The sequence below is a fragment of the Pelophylax lessonae genome (assembly GCF_965119305.1).
Source record: "Pelophylax lessonae genome assembly, chromosome: 3".
NCBI lineage: Eukaryota > Metazoa > Chordata > Amphibia > Anura > Ranidae > Pelophylax > Pelophylax lessonae.
Window position 1 is genome coordinate 198,184,175 of NC_138770.1, and position 20,812 is coordinate 198,204,986.

General features: G+C 40.2%; 1 protein-coding gene across 7 annotated transcripts in view; it reads right to left on the reverse strand.

Moving 5' to 3' along the window:
• KIF1A (kinesin family member 1A) overlaps nucleotides 1-20,812 on the reverse strand; it is a 234,155-nt gene that overhangs the window by 46,903 nt on the left and 166,440 nt on the right. For all 7 annotated transcript variants that reach the window (XM_082249386.1, XM_082249385.1, XM_082249384.1 and 4 more), the window contains exons 29-36: nucleotides 19,025-19,190; nucleotides 18,565-18,655; nucleotides 17,092-17,210; nucleotides 16,173-16,228; nucleotides 5,044-5,152; nucleotides 3,607-3,673; nucleotides 3,439-3,523; nucleotides 247-352 (exon numbers count right to left, since the gene is read on the reverse strand). In XM_082249386.1, coding sequence (XP_082105512.1) covers nucleotides 247-352; nucleotides 3,439-3,523; nucleotides 3,607-3,673; nucleotides 5,044-5,152; nucleotides 16,173-16,228; nucleotides 17,092-17,210; nucleotides 18,565-18,655; nucleotides 19,025-19,190 — 799 coding nt within the window. The remainder of the gene's footprint in view (nucleotides 1-246; nucleotides 353-3,438; nucleotides 3,524-3,606; nucleotides 3,674-5,043; nucleotides 5,153-16,172; nucleotides 16,229-17,091; nucleotides 17,211-18,564; nucleotides 18,656-19,024; nucleotides 19,191-20,812) is intronic.

Genomic DNA, 20,812 nt, shown 5'->3' on the forward strand with positions numbered 1-20,812 from the left:
CATTGTGGCTAGGGTTAGGTGTACATATAAGGGAGCAAAGGGAGATCAGGTGAGAGGGAAGGTCATGCTTAAGTTTCTTCTCTTTCATTCAAAGTGAAAAGACAAAAATCATACATATTCAATCTTTCCATAGAGTCTCTCTATGTATTATGTCATACACATCATCCAGTACTAACATTCCACATTCATTCGGTTCATACTATACTCATTCTTTTGTAGCCTCCAAATGTCCATGAAACTACTTACCTGTCACCTCCCTCTGGGGGGCGATAACCTGCAGACAGGATGTTTAAGGACAAGATGTTGGGGTCAATTAGAGACTCATCGGCCTCTGGTGTATTCCTGATTCTCCCTAAAGTGATAAAACAAGAATTTTTGTTTGTGTTCAAAATATACAGCATTTTGAACAAAATTTGTAATGTTATGGAGCCAATCAACTCTAAACACTCATTTATATAACATGGAGCAGTATTTTTAGAATACAAGTAAAGCAACAAAAATCTCTTCAGTACATTAAGATATGTACATTGGTATGTCACAAGTACATTAACATGCAAATACCAGTCCTTACATATGCATAGGCTTTTGGTTCCCTGTGCTGCACACAGCACCTTAGCATCAAAATACTAAATGTAGTAAATGTAAAACTGTGAAATATTTATCAATAGGGTGAAGGTCAGTTTACCTACCCATACCACAGGATACAGTATATTCTCTGTTGTTATGTGGTTAGTTATTTTTACTATGTATATATAAAAGCTGATTGAAAAAAATGAACACATTATACTAAAACCAAGGAAAACATCTAAAACATATACATGAAAACCTTTACAAAGGATTTGTATTTCTGTACACCCAGTCTTATGATCCAAATACCCCTGCTAAACGGCAAAGTGAGATCCCCAATCTTCAGCAACACCATAGCTTGACCAAGAGCACACCCATGCCTGTTGATTGGGCAATAAAGAAGCAGCAGCACATTGATGAGGTCATTCCTGTGCTACCTTCAACTGCCAGCATGTTCATTTTTTGACCTTGAGTATTGCAATAGAGCCTGACTGGCTGCACAATTGTTTATACATTCTCTTGGAATTGAGGTTTATTGTTAGGTTCTGTGAGGTGTATCGGAAGAGAAAATAGTGTAATTCAATGTTTACTAAAAAGCAAACTTACTATATAGGAGATAACCATTTCACAAGAAAAAATCTCATACAACTTAGAATGCCATACTGGAACATAGGGGCAGTAACATTTAGGCAAATTTGCTAATGAAGCGCCACTCTAGAGCTCCATTTCAGGCCCGTAGGTTGATCCTATTGCATTGGATCTCCCAAACCCCCCAACGTCACAGATGTGGCCTAAACAGATGGGCCTGAAGCTGTGGCTGGAAAAAAACTAATTTACCAGCACACAGGTTGCTCTTCCAAATTCCAGAAAGTATGGAGAAACTGGCTAGCGATCCCTGACCTAGCCCCAGCGGATTTAGCAATAGACAGGTTACTGTTGTGAAACATACTACAATGTCTATGTGTATGTGTATATTGGAGAGTTGTGTTATTTGGCACCATTAATTCCTTAAGTTTGTGTAAGTGCCTCATGTTGCCTTATCCATGATTTAAACCGTGCAGAGGTTTTAGTCTGAACAAACAGTGGAGTCTCATGTAAAATCTGATACTCGAGTTGTATTATTAGTTGACTGTTCTCTTTGTTATTGGAGTGAACATTCTGTTTTCAATTTACATGGCTGTATGACTATGGGACATCTCAATAAAACTTTTACCAGATTTAAAAAATATGCAGGTAAAATATTGATGTGTCACACCAACAATAGTTCAAAAAAGAACAACCCTCTAGTGGGAGGTCAATGGCCTAGAAAATGTTATTACATCATAATAAAGAATAGAAAACCAAAAGAAGTATTTAAAAAATCTCAAATACAATTTTTTTTTGCAAAATTGTTAAAAAACTGATTGAGGCTGGTGTAAAGTAGAGCCAACATAATGCAAGTCACATACATATAATACAGTTCCACATATAGATGTAGAACTGAATTACATGTATGTGACTTGCATTATGTTGGCTTTACTTTACACCAGCCTCGATCTGTTTTTTACAAATTTGCAAACGAAATTTGTATTTGAGATTGTTTAAATACTTCTTTTGGTTATCTATACTTCATTATGATGTGTTAACCACTTGCCGACCGCCGCACGACTATCTACGTCGGCGGTCAGCCCCTCACAGGCAAACTAACGTAGGGCTACGTTGCTTGCTTGTGAGGGTCTAGGGAGCGAGCGCGCGCCCCCCGGGGCGCGTTCCCACTCCCGCGTGGTCACGGACCCCCCCGCGCGTGTGACCAGCGGACCCGATGTCCGCCGGTCACTCGGCGATCGGCGGGGGAGAGGGAGAATGTCAGGCAGCTTGTGTAAACAAACTGCCTGTCATTCTCCTCGCTGCAAAGACACTGATAAAACGGATCTGGTATGTAGATCCGTTGATCAGTGTCCTTACAGCTAGAGCCACAGCCAATCACAGTAGAAACCACGCCCCTAGGGACACACACAGCCCCTCCCTTCCAAATAAAGTTAACCCCTTCACTACCAGTGTATTTTTACAGTAACAGTGCATATGTATAGCACTGATTACTGTAGAAATGTCACTGGTAACCCCAAAAGTGTCAAAAATGTCAGTCAAGGGTCCGATCTGTCCGCCGCAATGTCGCAGTACCGCAAAAAAAATCGCAGATCGCCGCCATTACGCGTTAAAAAAAAAAACAACAAAAATGACAAAAATCTTTCCCTTTGTTAGTAAACGCGATAACTTTTGCGCAAACCAATCAAAATACGCTTTTTGCGATTTTTTTTACCAAACATAGGTAGCATAAAATAAATTGGCCGAAAATTTTTAAAAATTTTGATTTTTACATTTTTTTTTGGGGGAATTTCATATAAAAAAATGTGAAAAATATTGCTATTTTTGCAAAATTGACGCTCTTTTTTTGTTTATAGCGCGTGATCAAAAAATCGCACAGGTGATCAAATACCACCAAAAGAAAGCTCTGTTTGTGGGAAAAAAAGGACGTCAAATTCGTTTAGGTACAGCGTTGCACGACCGCGCAATTGTGCGTTAAATTCACGCAGTGCCGAATCGCAAAATACCCCCTGGTCGGAATGGGGGTAAAATCTTCCGGGGCTTAAGTGGTTAATGTGTTATAGGCCTTTAAAGTCCCACTAGGGGGTTGTTCCTTTTTGTTTCTATTTATTTGGGATGTTGGCCTAACTACACCATCGACTATACCCTCATCCTTTTTCACATCAACAATAGTTCAAACCATCCCCCAGCACCTAAGAATAATTGGGATTTCCACAACCTAGACAGCCCTTGTATCATTATTTGTCCTCAGGAGTATATCATTACTGCAAGGAAGTGGGTACCCACCTACTACCAATTCTCGCACCTCCAGCCATTTTAGTTCTGCTCCAGCTTCATGCACAAGTGTCAGTGAAATGCGTCTTTGGATTCCCTGCATTAGACAACATTTGCATTAAAAGGATATGAAACAAAGGCTACCTATTTAGGATATAAAAATACGTACAGCCACATTACCTGATGCAGAAGGAATGTGCCATGACAAGGTAAGCCAACACCATGATCTACAGATACAGGTATATAGCTGCAAGAGAGAATGATAGAGTTTTAATGCCATGCTGAAAACCTAGAGCCCCAGCCAAAACCTTTTTTTTGTTCTTAGATGCACAGAGAAGCACTGGCTGCAGCTGCTCTCTGTAGCTGCTACCCTGTGGTGCTGAACTGGTTAACAGCTACTGTATATCAGCAAGTGGAAGGAGCTGCTGAGCAGTAGGTGTTCAATAGACTCAGTCAGGCACTGCACTGTGGGAACTGTAGTCCAGAGGAGAGAGACTCTACTGTAACCAAGACCTTTTGAACTGCATTTCCGAGAGGGAGATTGCCAGGAGGGAGAGAAAGAGCTGCATTTTATCAAGCTGTACAGGACACAGCTTCCTTTCTTCATGAGAAAGATCTGATGGTGTACATCTCTGTCCAGCGTGCACCCTCACTGCTGTATTTTTGTGGCCAGAGTGGGATCTGGAGTGCTGAGTTTGTGGGTGCCGACAGCCAGAATCATCTGGGTGCAGAGTAGAGGTTGGACTAATCACTGTGTGTGACCGGATGGCAAGCTGCAATATCACTTGCTTGTGAGCTACTGCTGTGGGCATTTACTATCTGCTACCAGAAAGACTAAGCCATTTAGGAACTGACCATACAGCCATCCAGTAGCTTTATTGCTCCCTGCAGACTTGACTGGGATTATTTGCATTTGCACCAACGGTACAACTGAGTCACAACACTAGCCAGCATAAGAGTTATAACTAAAGACTGTTCCTTTACAGGTGCTACACATAGACCCTCACCTATTGCTTATGCTAAAATTTACCTTTCTGGGGACATTGCACCATATCCTAGCCATTCTCCTAGAGTGCACTCTAGTTATAGTATCATTATTCACATTGCAGTTAATTCTTATATGCACTGTTCATTGCTGACCTTGATGATTTATGAGTTAATTCCAGTCTAGTGGCACAGAAATCTATTCTAAATTACCCTGGCAAAGTGATTATACTGTCTAGTGGACTGTGTCTGAAGCTGCCTTCTGTGTGTTCATTATTCCTCAATCCACCATTTATTCTAAACCCATACCAATGCATTACATTTATTTATCACTAAATGGTCTTGTGTCTGTTTTCTGGTACTAATTCACAGCCATGTTAAAGGTGTCTATATTCATGTTCCTATAAGTGCTTTCAGTAACTTTCATTCAACCAGGTGTTCCAGGGGGGCTGAGGTTGTTCTTGGAGGCGCAGAACAGAGAACCCAAAATATTAAGTGGCTCCTGCAGGGTGGCGTTTATATGTTTTAGGACACATATGAATGCATGCATTCAATCACTGGGAATGAAAAATACCTGTGTTTAGCTTTCATTGTGCATTTTTAGCCATACACAAGGGAAATAAAAGAACTCACTCTCCATTTGCCTCCAGCTCACAGATTTGGAAGTATGCCATCAGATCATACTTGCAGTGGCACTGACCAGTACTGGGAACACGCTGCCTGGCTAACTTAGTGGCAGGAACTGAAAAGAGAGAAATCATAATTAAAGAGAAAAAAAAATCTGACACAGGTAATTAGGCGATAAATTACATTAACTAGGAAAAGTAATGGAAAAACCTTTAATGATGACCAAGAAGAAGAATTAGAAAATCTGCCATGGGTGGATGACAAGTTTAATTTCTTTCAATGCTGTATCCCAACCATCCAACCCTGTTGTCCCTTCATCTTTACTCTCTTCCTAATGTTAGTTATATCTGTACCATGGGTACCGTTAAGACATAACACTCATAATAAACAGGAGACAGAGCTCAACTATTTGTCTATTCTAATCCTCTAAGAGATAAGGTCGATCTTCCCCATTCCCATCACAGCAAGTCCCTCTGGCCATTGTGAGAGACCAGTGAGGGACTCTTCAATCAATCTAGGGCAGATTAGATCTTCATCTCCTGGATGGACTTTTCAATGCTCTTCTCATCCTTACCTGATGCATTTTACATTGTGTGCTTATTTTCCTGACATGTTTTGTTACTGTATGTTTCCTAAAACTTAATAAAAACAATTGGAAATAAAAAGTATTTTATCTTCAATCAAAAAAAAAAAAAAAGAAAAAAGAAAATCTGTCATGGGACTTTAGGGCCTGTATGCACAGGCTTTGGGCTTGTGCCAGTGGCATCAGCTTGACACACTTCTGAGATCATTCAGAATTCATTGTCAGTTGCAGCTAAACCTCCTTCTGACCTGCATTTTACCTGTATATCACTACTACATAGAAGTAGATACCCACCTACTACTATTTTACCTGTATATCACTACTACAAAGAAGTAGATACCCACCTACTAACACGTTACCTGTATATCACTACTACAAAGAAGTAGATACCCACCTACTAGCACTTTACCTGTATATCACTACTACAAAGAAGTAGATACCCACCTACTACTATTTTACCTGTATATCACTACTACAAAGAAGTAGATACCCACCTACTAGCACTTTACCTGTATATCACTACTACAAAGAAGTAGATACCCACCTACTACTATTTTACCTGTATATCACTACTACAAAGAAGTAGATACCCACCTACTAGCACGTTACCTGTATATCACTACTACAAAGAAGTAGATACCCACCTACTAGCACTTTACCTGTATATCACTACTACAAAGAAGTAGATACCCACCTACTACTATTTTACCTGTATATCACTACTATAAAGAAGTAGATACCCACCTACTACTATTTTACCTGTATATCACTACTACAAAGAAGTAGATACCCACCTACTAGCACGTTACCTGTATATCACTACTACAAAGAAGTAGATACCCACCTACTACTATTTTACCTGTATATAACTACTACAAAGAAGTAGATACCCACCTACTAGCACTTTACCTGTATATCACTACTACAAAGAAGTAGATACCTACCTACTACTATTTTACCTGTATATAACTACTACAAAGAAGTAGATACCCACCTATTAGCACGTTACCTGTATATCACTACTACAAAGAAGTAGATACCCACCTACTACTATTTTACCTGTATATAACTACTACAAAGAAGTAGATACCCACCTACTAGCACTTTACCTGTATATCACTACTACAAAGAAGTAGATACCCACCTACTACTATTTTACCTGTATATCACTACTACAAAGAAGTAGATACCCACCTACTAGCACGTTACCTGTATATCACTACTACAAAGAAGTAGATACCCACCTACTAGCACGTTACCTGTATATCACTACTACAAAGAAGTAGATACCCACCTACTAGCACGTTACCTGTATATCACTACTACAAAGAAGTAGATACCCACCTACTACTATTTTACCTGTATATCACTACTACAAAGAAGTAGATAAGCACCTACTAGCATTTTACCTGCTTCAACAGGGTTTTAAATTCAAATAAGCTTGCATAGGAATGCAAAACTTGCCCAAAAAAATAAATAAATGCCTGTAGACACGGCACTAGGCATTTGTTCCTAAAGTGTAGGTATACATATCAAACTGCTTATGGTAATAACACAATATTACAAATGACAGATCAGTTATAAAGCAAAGATTCAGCGACTCATGCATGTCGCTTCATATTACAATCTGAATCTCAAGCAGCCAATAAAAGAGTATTCTGTTAAAAAGCACAAAGAGCAGCTGAGATGTACAAAATGCAGTAGCCCTAATATTTAATAGGATTTCAGTTTAAAGAAGTCAATATAACAAGACATTAAATGATTTATTTTGGTTACTGCACTATACACACTGTTCTTTGGATTATTAAATTAGTCAAACACAATACACTCAACAGAAAAACACTTTCCTATGTCACAGAACTATCTGGAATAGAAAAACCAGGGCACTGCTTCATAGAAAAAAAACAAAGTCTGAACCAGTGCCACCCATACTATATTTTATTTTGTTTTATAACACGTCAAAATATTTAAAAAAATCCCTGTAGGGTTGAAGCTTTGCCTGATATGTTAGAACACAGGTGTCAAACACAAGGCCTGCAGGCCAAATCTGGCTCTCAAGGCCATTTCATGTGGCCCCTTGCACCTCTCCTGCAGCTGCAGGAGAGCTCCAGCCCTCTTCTGGCCTCCTCCAGACCCTGTATTTTTTGCTTTTCAGCAATGCCTACAGCTTCTTCCTAGCAGCAGCACAAGATAAGTGGGTGCATTGATATGTAAGGGAGGGTGGGGACTAAATTCCTGATGGTGGGGAGGCTCTTGACGTCTTATGTAAGAGTAGGGGATGCTCTGGACATCTAGTCTTACAGATACAACAGGCCCTTTTGAGGGCAATAATAACGCTGATGCGGCCCGCAATTAAATTGAGTTTGACACCCCTGTGTTAGAATGTCAATTCAGTAAATGAGAGGATTTATGTCACGCTAAGACATTTATAAACTAAGGTACATATTGGAAAAAAGTTTGGGGCAAATGGATTTTTCTTGGTACCAACAAGGTATGGCTATTGCCCGTTCTATTTAATCATCAATTGTGTCAATTGTCCGGCTTACTCCATTCGAACAGGTGAGACTAGAGTTCTCTAATAATGGTTTGTTATCGGTATTGAATGTGACTATGGGCTGTCAGCAATTGTACTACTTTTTATCTTCAAATGCAGCTGTATTTTTCTGGCATCTACAGTATCTCACAAAGGGGAGTACACCCCTTCACATTTTTGTAAATTTTTTATATCTTTTCATGTGACAACACTGAAGAAATGACACTTTGCTACAATGTAAAGTAGTGAGTGTGCAGCTTGTATAACAGTGTAAATTTGATGTCCCCTCAAAATACCTTAAACACACAGCCATTAATGTCTAAAGCGCTGGCAACAAAAGTGAGTACACCCCTAAGTGACAATGTCCAAATTGGGCCCATTAGCCATTTTCCCTTCCCAGTGTCATGTGACTTGTTAGTGTTACAAGGTCTCAGTTGTGAATGGGGACCAGGTGTGTTCAATTTGGTGTTATTGCTCTCACTCTCTCATACTGGTCACTGAAAGTTCAACATGGCACCTCATGGCAAAGAACTCTCTGAGGATCTGAAAAAAAGAATTGTTGCTCTACATAAAGATGGCCTAGGCTATAAAAAGATTTCCAAGACTGAAACTGAGCTGCAGCACGGTGGCCAAGACCATACAGCGGTTTAACAGGACAGGTTCCACTCAGAAAAGGCCTCGCCATGGTCGACCAAAGAAGTTCAGTGCATGTGCTCAGCGTCATATCCAGAAGTTGTCTTTGGTAAATAGACGTATGAGTGCTGCCAGCATTGCTGCAGAGGTTGAAGGGATGGGGCATCATCATCATGTCAGTGCTCAGTCCATACGCTGCACACTGCATCAAATTGGTCTGCATGGCTGTTGTCCCAGAAGGAAGCCTCTTTTAAAGATTATGCACAACAAAGCCCGCAGTTTGTTGAAGACAAACAGACTAAGGATATGGATTACTGGAACCATGTCCTGTTGTCTGATGAGACCAAAATAAACCTATTTGGTTCAGATGGTGTCAAGCGTGTGTGGCGGCAACCAGGTGAGGAGTACATGACAAGTGTGTCTTGCTTACAGTCAAGCATGGGGGTGGGAGAGTCATAGTCTGGGGCTGCATGAGCGCTGCAGTGCTGGCACTGGGGAGCTACAGTTCATTGAGGGAACCATGAATGCCAACATGTACTGTGACATTATGAATCAGAGCATGATCCCCTCCCTTCGGAGACTGGGCCGCAGGGCAGTATTCCAACATGATAACAACCCCAAACACACCTCAAAGATGATCACTGCCTTGCTAAGGAAGCTGAGGGTAAAGGTGATGGACTGGCCAAGCATGACTCCAGACCTAAACCCTATTGAGCATCTGTGTGGCATCCTCCAACGCAAGTTGGAGGAGCACAAGGTCTCTAACATCCACCAGCTCCGTGATGTCATCATGAAGGAGTGTAAGAGGACTCCAGTGGAAACCTGTGAAGCTCTGGTGAACTCCATGCCCAAGAGGGTTAAGGCAGTGCTGGAAAATAATGGTGGCCTCCCAAAATATTGACACTTTGGGCCTAATTTGGACAATGTCACTTAAGGGTGTACTCACTTTTGTTGCAAGAGGTTTAGACAATAATGGCTGTGTGTTGAGTTATTTTGAGGGGACAGCAAATGTACACTGTTATACAAGCTGTACATTCACTACTTTACATTGTAGCAAAGTGTCATTTCTTCAGTGTTGTCACATGAAAAGATATAATAAAAAAATTATGAAAATGTGAGGGGTGTACTCACTTTTGTAAGACACTGTATATGCCAATCTTTGTAACAATCTCATATACTAGTCTGGTTGCTTATTTGGTATATTGTTTGATCGGCATGCCATCATACATTGGTTTATCATCTGGAGCCTGATAATATCCACCTGCCCCTTTTCAGGTCTGGAAACATATTTGGCTTACTATGTATGGTTTCTTTTCTCCCCTTGTTCTTTGTTGGGATATGCATGCTTTGTTATATAGAACCCTGGTGAGAAATATATACATATGTTTGCAGGGCAGCCATCAGAAGTTTCGGGCCCCTTACACAGCTTTAGCCGCCCCCCCCCCCCCCCCCCCCCCACGGGCTGACCACCAACATTTACCAGGGCCTGGACTACCTTTTCAATGCCCCCCACCTGAATCTATCCTCCCCTAGCAGATCTAAGAAAACAATACATCCCTTTCCCCAGTGTAACTCCCTCATCCTCATCCCCCTCCACAATGTAACTCTCATCCTCATCCCTCTCCACAATGTAACTCCCTCATCCTCATCCCTCTCCACAATGTAACTCTCATCCCTCTCCAGAATGATCCCTCTCAAGAATCATTATCGTCCCTTTCCAGAATCATCCTCATCCCTTTTCTAAAAGAAAAAAAAAAATGTTCCAATGCAGCAGCTGGTGTGAGAAAACCCTTAGCGGGGGTATAAGCATGATGCAGCCACGATGCTTTGCTTTGTGACTGCGGCAAGAATTATAATCCCAGTTGCATTTTATGGCCACTACCACTCACCAAATGCAACCCAATCAAATAAAAGGGTCTGTGCTGCAACTTCCCCACTACCATATGCAGGAGGCGACATATCGCCTCCTCATCGCCTGTCAAATACCTCTGAAAAGCAATCCATGTGTGCATTGCTTTTCAGAGGAGTGGCAGTCTTTTGCAATCACTCAGAGCAGCAGAGGCGAGGGAGGGGACATACACAATTGTCAAGGTGTTTGGACAGGGACTCATAAATTTTGCAGCCTCTACTCCAGTGCCAGTGTGTGTGTCCTTCAATTTGTCGCCTGCTGCACTGCACACACTTACTACTAGCACTTCCTCTATGAGGGACAGATAGACGGAACCTGCAGTCCTAGGAAGGAACTCCACAGGAGCGGAATACAGATAGCAGACATAGTGGAGAAGATGATGGTAATGGGAATGCATAGTGATTGATGACAGCGGTGCTGACAGGCACAGGCTAATCATACTCCCAGCTAGGATGTCAGTAGGAGAGCAGCGGCTACACAGCAGAGACCCCGTGACACTCTACAAACTGTAAGTCGACTTCACGCAACTAAACTGCCCCTTGCAGCGGTTTTCATTCAATATTCAGCATGGTCACTGAGTTTACATTAGCTATGTACTGTCTCTTATACCCCGGCCCTGTCTAGAATTCTAATAGTTCCTGCAGTCTAATAGTTCCTGCAGCCTAATAGTTCCTGCAGCTCCCCTTTTGACTTCTTACCAATGAGACTGGCTGACTATATACTGTATATTCCATTATACATTAACATCATTTTGGTGCGGCTTGGCATCACTATTAGAATTATAGTGTGGTTAACAAAAGAGGGAGCTTTGCCAATCATATTTTTTCATTATTCTTTATGATAATATTTGTAATAAAAATTATTTGGTTTAACTTTTCATATGTTGTAATGCCCTTATTGGTACCAAGAAAAATCCTTTTGCTCCAAACTTTTTTTTCAATAGACTCATTTTCAGGATGTACTGTAGGTACTATAGCAAAAGTTAACACACACTAGTATTGAGCACAGTTCCCTATAACTAAGGTATGTAAATAATCTCATAAATATATTTCCTTGTGGTTTAGATTTTTTCACAAATCTCTTTATCAATTTAATGTAAAGGTAGGTTATTGACCTAGAGCAGCCATTCTCAACTAGGGTTCTGTGGAAACCGAAGGTTCCTCCAGAGACTGTTAGGGATTTCTTGAGCTGTGGCTGACTTAGCAATTGATTGTATCTGCATAGTTCTAGGGCCAATACTACTAGGAAAAACCAACAGCATTACCCAATTATGTTTTTAGCTGTCTATTAGGCACCTTTCACACAGACGGACCGTTCAGATCCGCCTGTCTGTTTTTTTGGTGGATCTGAACGGTCCTGCCCCCATGCATCTCTATGGGGCATTGGATGTCAGCGGAGACATGTCCGCTGACACTCGATCCGATCCGTCAAATCTGGACGGATGGAAACCCTATTTTCCATCTGTCCAGCAGATGGGATCGGACGGTCCGTTCCCATCCGTTTCCCCTATGGAGAAGTATGGGGCTCTGACAGCTGTGTGTCCGAACGCAGTGCGGAGAACAGCTGTCATTCTCCTGCTCAGCGGGGGATCGGCGGATCGATCCCCCGCTGAGAAAAACGGAGTCCGTCCGATGGACATCCTGTGTGAAAGAGCCCTAAGAGTTGCATTCTTCCTAATGATCACCAATGTAAGGGGCATTTTCCCCCGTTGGTTCCCGATGAGCTAGTTTTAGCAAGGTTTCACTGTGACCTGAAAATTATTTGAGGGGTTCCCCTGGGGTAAAAAGTCTAGAGTATATATTTTTTTAGTTTCTAAAATGCAAACTTTTAAAATTCACAGTGCCTGTCTATTGCAAAATTCAGTATACGCGCTTATGTGTTTTGTTGAATAAAATGGTCCAGAAGTAGTTATGGATTCATTCAAAACTCTATAGGTTGTAAAAGTGGCTTCACTTGAGACAATCTGTCTGCGTAGGTCTGCAGTGTGAAAGCAGTCACTGTGTTCTTCTATCTTGTTGAAAGATCTGCGAGTAAAGCTGGATACACACTATATCATTTTCTTTAGATTTTTTCCTTAAAGGCCCGTACACACGATAAGAAAATCTGTAGGTAAAATTTGTCCGACGACCGATCTGCCGATTTTCGGATTGTTAGTATGGTGCTTTCGACAGCCGACTCTGACTTTTTGGTTGACAAAATCCTGATGTGCAGTCTATAAAATTTTTGTCGTCCGTCAAAACAACGTCCGATTTTCGCTCATTAGTACAGATTTCGACGGAAAAAAATCTTAAGAGCAAGACTAGGCATGCTCAGAGACGAAAGAACACATACAAAGCAATCCAACACATGACATAACTTCTGAAGTAGAATTCTGTCGTACGGGAAAATTCGTATGAAAATAACCTCTTCACTTTCCACATCAGACTAGCATGCCACAAAAAACGGAGGACAGATCGTTCGATAATCTGATCGTGTGTACGGGGCTTTACACTTACCAAAACCATATAATATGAGGTCAGACCTAAACATTTTCAATTTGTATACAATGAGGCAGGCCCTTGCACTACATAGTTGAAGGTAAATTTAAAGAAAATCTACCAACAAAAGTTGTATAGTGTGTACCCAGCTTAACTGTTAGCAAATAGTAAAAAAATAACTACCCATTGGCAACAGGTGCCTGCATCTGGGTGTTGGCCAAATAGCTATCTTTTTAGCACAGGCAGGTCTCACCACCTCCTCTGTGATACATCATCGATCTAATGCTTTACCACTCTGCCTGACCTTATATATAACCTGTTTTTTGGTGATCTATTTAGATGTTCCTATTAGGGTTCAGATCAACTATTACATTTATTACTAGTAGTAAACGAATGGCGTTAGGCGCCAAAGTACCTGCGCTTATTGGATAAAGTGCAAACGTGCTGTGCAAAGTTAATTATTTGTGCAATATAGTTAGTCGTGAGTAAGTGAACTAAATAAATTGTTTTATAATTGTATATATGGATAATAAAATTAAATAATTTTATATAAATGTGCACAGTGTAATGGTGTAAACCAATAATGTAGGGAGCTGCAACTCAATCGTAAAAACGTGTGGAATGATATATGATACACACAAGGTGTACTAAGCTGCGCTCACCTTAAAAGTGCAAATATGTGATAAATATTGACATTATAATTACCATATAAAGTGCATAGTGATAAATCATCATCTGATTACATAAATATTGATAATAAATCATAAAAATATTGTGCAAGATAAAGTGCATCAAAAGTTCATGGTGATAAGTCCCAATAAACGAATAAATGAATAAGATACACTCTCCAAGGGATAAAAACTCTTCACATGATATATCTTCAAACCCTTCACCATACAGGCACCCAATGTGTGAGTGTGCTTACCAGAAAGCACAGACCCCTTATTACAGGGGGTCAATGCAAGCAGGGTAAATCAATGCGACCAGAATCCAAGCGTAAGAGACCAAGCCCTCTAGAGTAATCCACTTCACAACTGCCTGTAAAACCACAGAACTCCACACTCCTCCTCCTCCTTACGCTCCTCAGCGATATGTAAACAAAGGAATGACCAGGATAGTGAAGTACGTTTAAACAGTTTATTGTAAAATAAGGTGGACACACTTACATCAAGGTCATAAAAACGGGCATTAAGACTCAAGATCCGAGATTGGACTCAGGACGGTACCGCTTCCGCGTTCACTGGTCCTATCCAGACGGTCTCAAAGATGGCAATGATAGCAGGGTGATTGTATCCCAATATTCCCGACCGGTTTCGTCGGCACGTATAGCCGTCGTTTTCAAGGGTCATGTGACCACAATCACCTTAGTATCATTATATAAAGGTATGCCAATTACCTCTTAGCCAATCAGCCTCTTTGGGGTAAAAATGTAAGGGGACGCTTCCGGTAGGCGTGTGGAGTTCTGTGGTTTTACAGGCAGTTGTGAAGTGGATTACTCTAGGGGGCTTGGTCTCTTACACTTGGATTCTGGTCGCATTGATTTACCCTGCTTGCATTGACCCCCTGTAATAAGGGGTCTGTGCTTTCTGGTAAGCACACTCACACATTGGGTGCCTGTATGGTGAAGGGTTTGAAGATATATCATGTGAAGAGTTTTTATCCCTTGGAGAGTGTACCTTATTCATTTATTCGTTTATTGGGACTTATCACCATGAACTTTTGATGCACTTTATCTTGCACAATGTTTTTATGATTTATTATCAATATTTATGTAATCAGATGATGATTTATCACTATGCACTTTATATGGTAATTATAATGTCAATATTTATCACATATTTGCACTTTTAAGGTGAGCGCAGCTTAGTACACCTTGTGTGTATCATATATCATATTACATTGATTACTATTAGATCAGATTCGTTTTTTAGATTTTTGTTAAAAAGTAAGTAGCTTTTTCTTCAATTTGTTAGCTTGATATGAAAAAAGGGCCACTAAACAAATTCCCCAGGTTTTGAAACAACATTTCTGTTAGGTATTTGAGCACAGTCACCATACCTAGCTATATTGGTTGGTCTTGTTTCAAGAGCACTGTAAAAAATCAAGTGGCACCGTATGCAGCGCATGCACAGTTCACACAGTACACAGTAAATGAGGGAAAGATGCAGCGCACACACACAATCACAGTGAGATCAAAATGAGTAAATGACCCTATAGGGGTCCACACGCACCATGTCTCTGTGCCTTCAATACAGCACCAGCCATCCTTAACAGCGAAAGCTCTTGTTGTGGTTGTCCTTTTACTGTGTTTAAAAGAGAGCTACCTATATGCTCTTCATCTGCAGACAGCACAGGAACCAGTGAACTCAGCATATGAAAAGTAGAATGTAGTGCTGGGGGAAGGAATGGCGTGTGCAGGCCTAGGAATGGTACCCATTAGGGTAACATAGGAGGGAGCCAATAGTCAAGTGTAAAATCACAGATTTTGTAAGATCAGTAAACAGAAAAGAAGGAGCAAAAGGTGATACACAGTAGAAAAGAAGCAAAAACAAAATAGAAATGATTTGTTAAAACATAATAATGAAATACATATTAACTACAAAATGTCTGGCTTTACTGCATTCATTTTACAAAATATACATGAGAAAAGGATGGGATCATGGATAACAGAAATTGCTGTAGTTCTTGCCGATCAATGTTGCTGCCTGCAGTATCACAGTAAAAATGTATATGTCAATACAATAATCTGCAACTATTGTATATCATTTGTAAGGAACATTTAGGGCTTCCATTCAATTTTTTTTGACAATCCTTTCCTATTTGTAAAATGTAGGATATAAATATATATATATATATATATATATATATATATATATATATATATATATATATATATATATATATATATTTCTGATCCTATTTTTCAGATGCAGAAAACATATAGACTTAACATATCATAGATCTGGTAGGTCTGGTAAGACGGGTAAATATGTGTGTTACCTGGTTTGGACAATGGCATGACTCGAGGGAGGAGGCGTCTGCAGGAGCGCAAGGGACTGTGAATGAGAGAGTTTTTGGTTTTTAAAAGTTGCAGGTGGTATTTTATTCTCTGCAATGATGCACAGTTATCATAAAATAGGTATTTCCCAAAGATTTAAAGACAAACCTGTACTGAAGGAATATAGTGGCTGGAATTCTGAACCTCTTCTTCATAAAGTTCTAATTGTCAGACTGTCATGCTCATTTAATGGCTTTAATATTTTCTGAGGCATAGGTCTGGTACAATTATGTAGAACTGGAGACTTCCTTCTGACTTTCTAGTCTGCATGCTTATTTTGGTTCAGTGTATAGAAAGTATTGAAGCAAGGTACAGCCGTGGAACTGGTACTTTTTGCAATAGCAACCACCATGTTTCTTTCAGTAAAAGTGTCCTTTAGCAATCATGTCCTTTTTCAGGTTTTATTTTTAATGTATCCAGTATTAAGGGCCATCTTTATAAAGAAGTGAATTTGACATTCATCAAACATTCACTGCAGGGGTATCTTTGTGGTGAATGTGTTTTAAATGACAGTGATTGACTCACCTGTAATGAATGTTTGGTGAAAGTTGCATTCACTACTTTATAAACTTTCCCTGGACTGTTAATCTGTTTCCTAATTTTTCATATTAGGCTGAATTCACTAAGCTATAAATATCACCAATTGTCCAAACGAATGTAATTTCCAGCAGAGAAAGCTAAGAGTAGAAAACAAGTAATGTAGAAAATAAATTATTTTATGTCAAATAACACCTGCCTTATATCTAAATAAAGTCAGCATATCGCATGCTCATTCACTAATTATAATACACTGCAGATAAACAGACACTGCTATTGATTCTCTAGTGTTATCTTTACAATGCAGCACTATGGGTCAATTACCTTAATACATCTTTGCACAGGGGAGGGAATGGGTGCTGTTGATAATGCCCAAACACTTCAAAGACTATTGGCTGCGTCTTCACATACTCCACAAAGGATTGTGTCACTTCCACAGCAATCTACCAAAGGGGCAATAAGAAAACACATTGAAGTATTAAAGTGCCTCCAAAACTTCAACTTGGACCATAGAAAAAGAACAAAAAGTATACCCTATAAACACAAACAATATGTAGAAGTAAACATGAGTTCAGAAAGATAGAATTAATTTATATACTTAAAGTGACTTTATAGTTTTGCAGTAGCCTGCAAGTCTACCAGCACTACAGCAAATTCTGGTCATTCTAATTGGGTAGAGCTCTAAAACTTCCAGGGACGAGTTTGTTGGAATGCCGATGACAGGTGAAATTGATCCTGCGGAGTTAGCTGTGTGTAATAGGCTGCAGATCTGACAGGTGATATTGATACCGAGTAGTGCTGGAGACAGGTCACTAAAAGCCTGTACACACGATAAGAAAATTGGAAACAAAGTTTCATCCGACGAACGATCTGTCAATTTTTAGATCGTTAGTATACTAAAGTGCTTTAGACAGCCGATTATGAATTTTCGTATGACAAAAGCTGAATCTTCAAGATATAAAATTTTTATCGTACGTGAACACAACGTCCAATTTTGTTTAATTAGTACAGTTTTTCGCTAAAGAAAATCGTAAGAGCAAGACTACGCATGCTTGGAAATGAAAGAATACATACAAAACAACTCAACACATGACATCACTTCTGAAGTTGAATTCTGTCATACGAGAATTTTCATATGAAACTTTCGTTATCAAACTAGCATGCAACAAAAAATGGATGAAAATTCATCCGATAATCTGTGTAAAAGATGTGATAAAGATGTGTGTTGGGATGCAGATTTCACTGATGCAGTGGATAAGGTGGAGTGAGCTGTATTTGCTTGCATGCAGGTCTTACTAGATACTAAAAAGATACTAACACACTATAAGAAAATCGGGTGAACGATTGTCCGATTTTCCTTGTTTTTTTTTTTTCACAGCAAATCGAAACTGATAAAAGAAAATTTGCACGAAAATTCTTGTACGACAAAGGTTTTTTTTTTGTTGTTTATTGTTTCTGATCATGCGCAGGCTTTCATTTCTGATTTTTCTCAAACAAAAATTGTACGAAAACGGTACACATTAAGCGAAAATAATTCATTCTGTTCCCACATGAAAAAAAATTTAGAGCTTGTCCCTTTGGAAATTTTCGGTCGGAGTCGGCTGTAGAAACACTATATGACAATCGTACAAAAGTTCTTTGGACCAAAATTCTTGCCTGATCTTCCTATAGTGTGTGCAAGCCATAAGAATCCTTCAGCAACAAGAAACAACATTTCAATCTGCTTAATCGCTTTTAGTAAGGCATATACAATCACAGATCTGCTCATGAGTGTGTTGAATGGTGGGCATTTCTTACATTTTGAACATGGTAGAAGCCCAGTGGAGGTCCGCGGCCCGTGTTTTTTAAAGGTTCCGTAGAAAATGCCTCATCATGACGATGGATGAAACTGAAAAGTAAAATGTACATTGCAGCTGAGGATTTTTGTCCAGTCTCAGTAAAAATCACACACTTAACCAATCATCAGGAAAGAAATGTGCCCCTTAACAATGTAAGGGATCATTTTATCAACTTTATGTGACCAGTAAATATACTAAAATCTAATGGTGCTAATTAGGCATAAATATATGACATTTAACTGACATATTTTAACAACAGCTGATAATAAATGTTTGTATGCACCATAGGAGATCAAAAAATAATAATATATGCGATTATGATGATGTCTGTACTGCTGGGAGAAACACACTAGATGGCAAACAGGACTATTTGTTATGATATAGAAACAGACAAGTGTATTGAGGACAGAGTCACTAACTTGAACTGGCAGAAAATGTCTGCATATTCTGGAGGGATGCTCGAGGCCTGCAGGACGGTCACTCTAAAGGTGAAGATGCTGCCCAGTTTCAGGGGATGTCCACCTCCATCACACAGGTCCAGAGAAGCCTTAATTGGGCTGTCAAGTAGAGCAGCTTGCTGAGAGGCTAGAAAAGAAAAAAGTGAACTGATTATGTATTCCTGCTATGAATATACATTCCTGGATTGCAAACAAGAAGCACAGGCATGAGCAGTGAGGAGAAATCTTTCTTACAGGGACACATCAGCAATCAAACAATTTTTAGAGTATGAGAATGCTAGAGAGATATCCTATATGCTAGGTTCATTTTTCGTGTTAACCCATATTTAGGGTTTAACTTGTAATATGGTCACAGTCTGCAGCCTCCACCCAAAAAAACCAACCCTCCACTTACAGAATCAGGGGGTTCTTCTCCCCGCTAGCTCCTATCATATTTGAATTTAGCACGGGTGTGTGTCCGTACAGCTCCATCATTCATTCACAGAAACATTTGAAAGAAAACATTATGCTCCTTCACTCACATCTTTAATCTCTCCCTCTCTACTGGCACCTTCCCCTCCCCTCTAAAACATGCTCTGGTCACCCCCATACTTAAAAAGCCCTCACTGGACCCCAGCCGCCTGAACAACTTAAGACCCATCTCCTTGCTCCCATTTGCATTAAAACTTTTAGAATGCTTAGTCTACAACCGTCTGAGCTCCTACCTCACTGACAACAACCTTCTTGACCCCTTACAATCCGGCTTTCGCTTACTGCACTCCGCTGAAAGTGCCTTAATGAAACTCACTAATGATCTAGTAACTGCTAAAACCAATGGCCACTTCTCCATACTCATAATACTCCACCTCACTGCAGCCTTTGAAACTGTTGACCATCCCCTCCTCCTCAAAAAACTCCATTCTCTTGGCCTTCAAGACTCTGCTCTCTCCTACCTAACACAGCGCTCCTTCAGTCTCCTCTCTCAATTCCTCTTTCTGTAGGGGTAGCTCAAGGTTCTGTCCTTGGACCCTTTCTCTTCTCCATTTGCACCTCCTCCCTTGGTCAGTTAATAAACTCCCATGACTTCCAGTACCACCTTCATGCTAACGACACAAAAATCTATCTCTACTCCTCACCTCACTCCTTCAGCCTCCTCTCACATTACTAACTTACTAACTGACATAGCAGCATGGATGTCACAACACTTCCTCAAACTCAATACTAAATGTTTCTATAACTGAACTCATCATTTTTCCTCCAGCCCGTGTCACCCCCCCCCCCCCCCCCGCCTCTCCATTAAGGTCAATAATACAACCATTATTCCCTCCACTCATGCCAGGGTGCTAGGTGTCATCCTGGACTCCTGTACTCTGACCTGTCCTTTCAACCCCAAATCCAATCACTGTCCAAATCTTGCAGACTTCACCTCCAAAACATCTTGAAAATACGCCCCTTTCTAACTGTTGACACCACTAAGCAACTTATTCACTCCATTGTTATCTCTCACCTTGACTATTGTAACTCCCTCCTCATTGGCCTACCTCTTTACAAGCTATCCCCTTTTCAGTCTATCATGAAGGCTGCTGTCAGACTCATCCACCTTACCAACCGTTCAGTGTCCACCACTGCTCTCTGTCAATCCTTCCACTGGCTTCCCATTGCCCAAAAAAAAAAAAAAAATCAAAACACTAACAATAACATACAAAGCCTTTTACAATTCTGCCCCGAGCTACATCACCAATCTTATCTCCAAATATCACCCAAACTGTC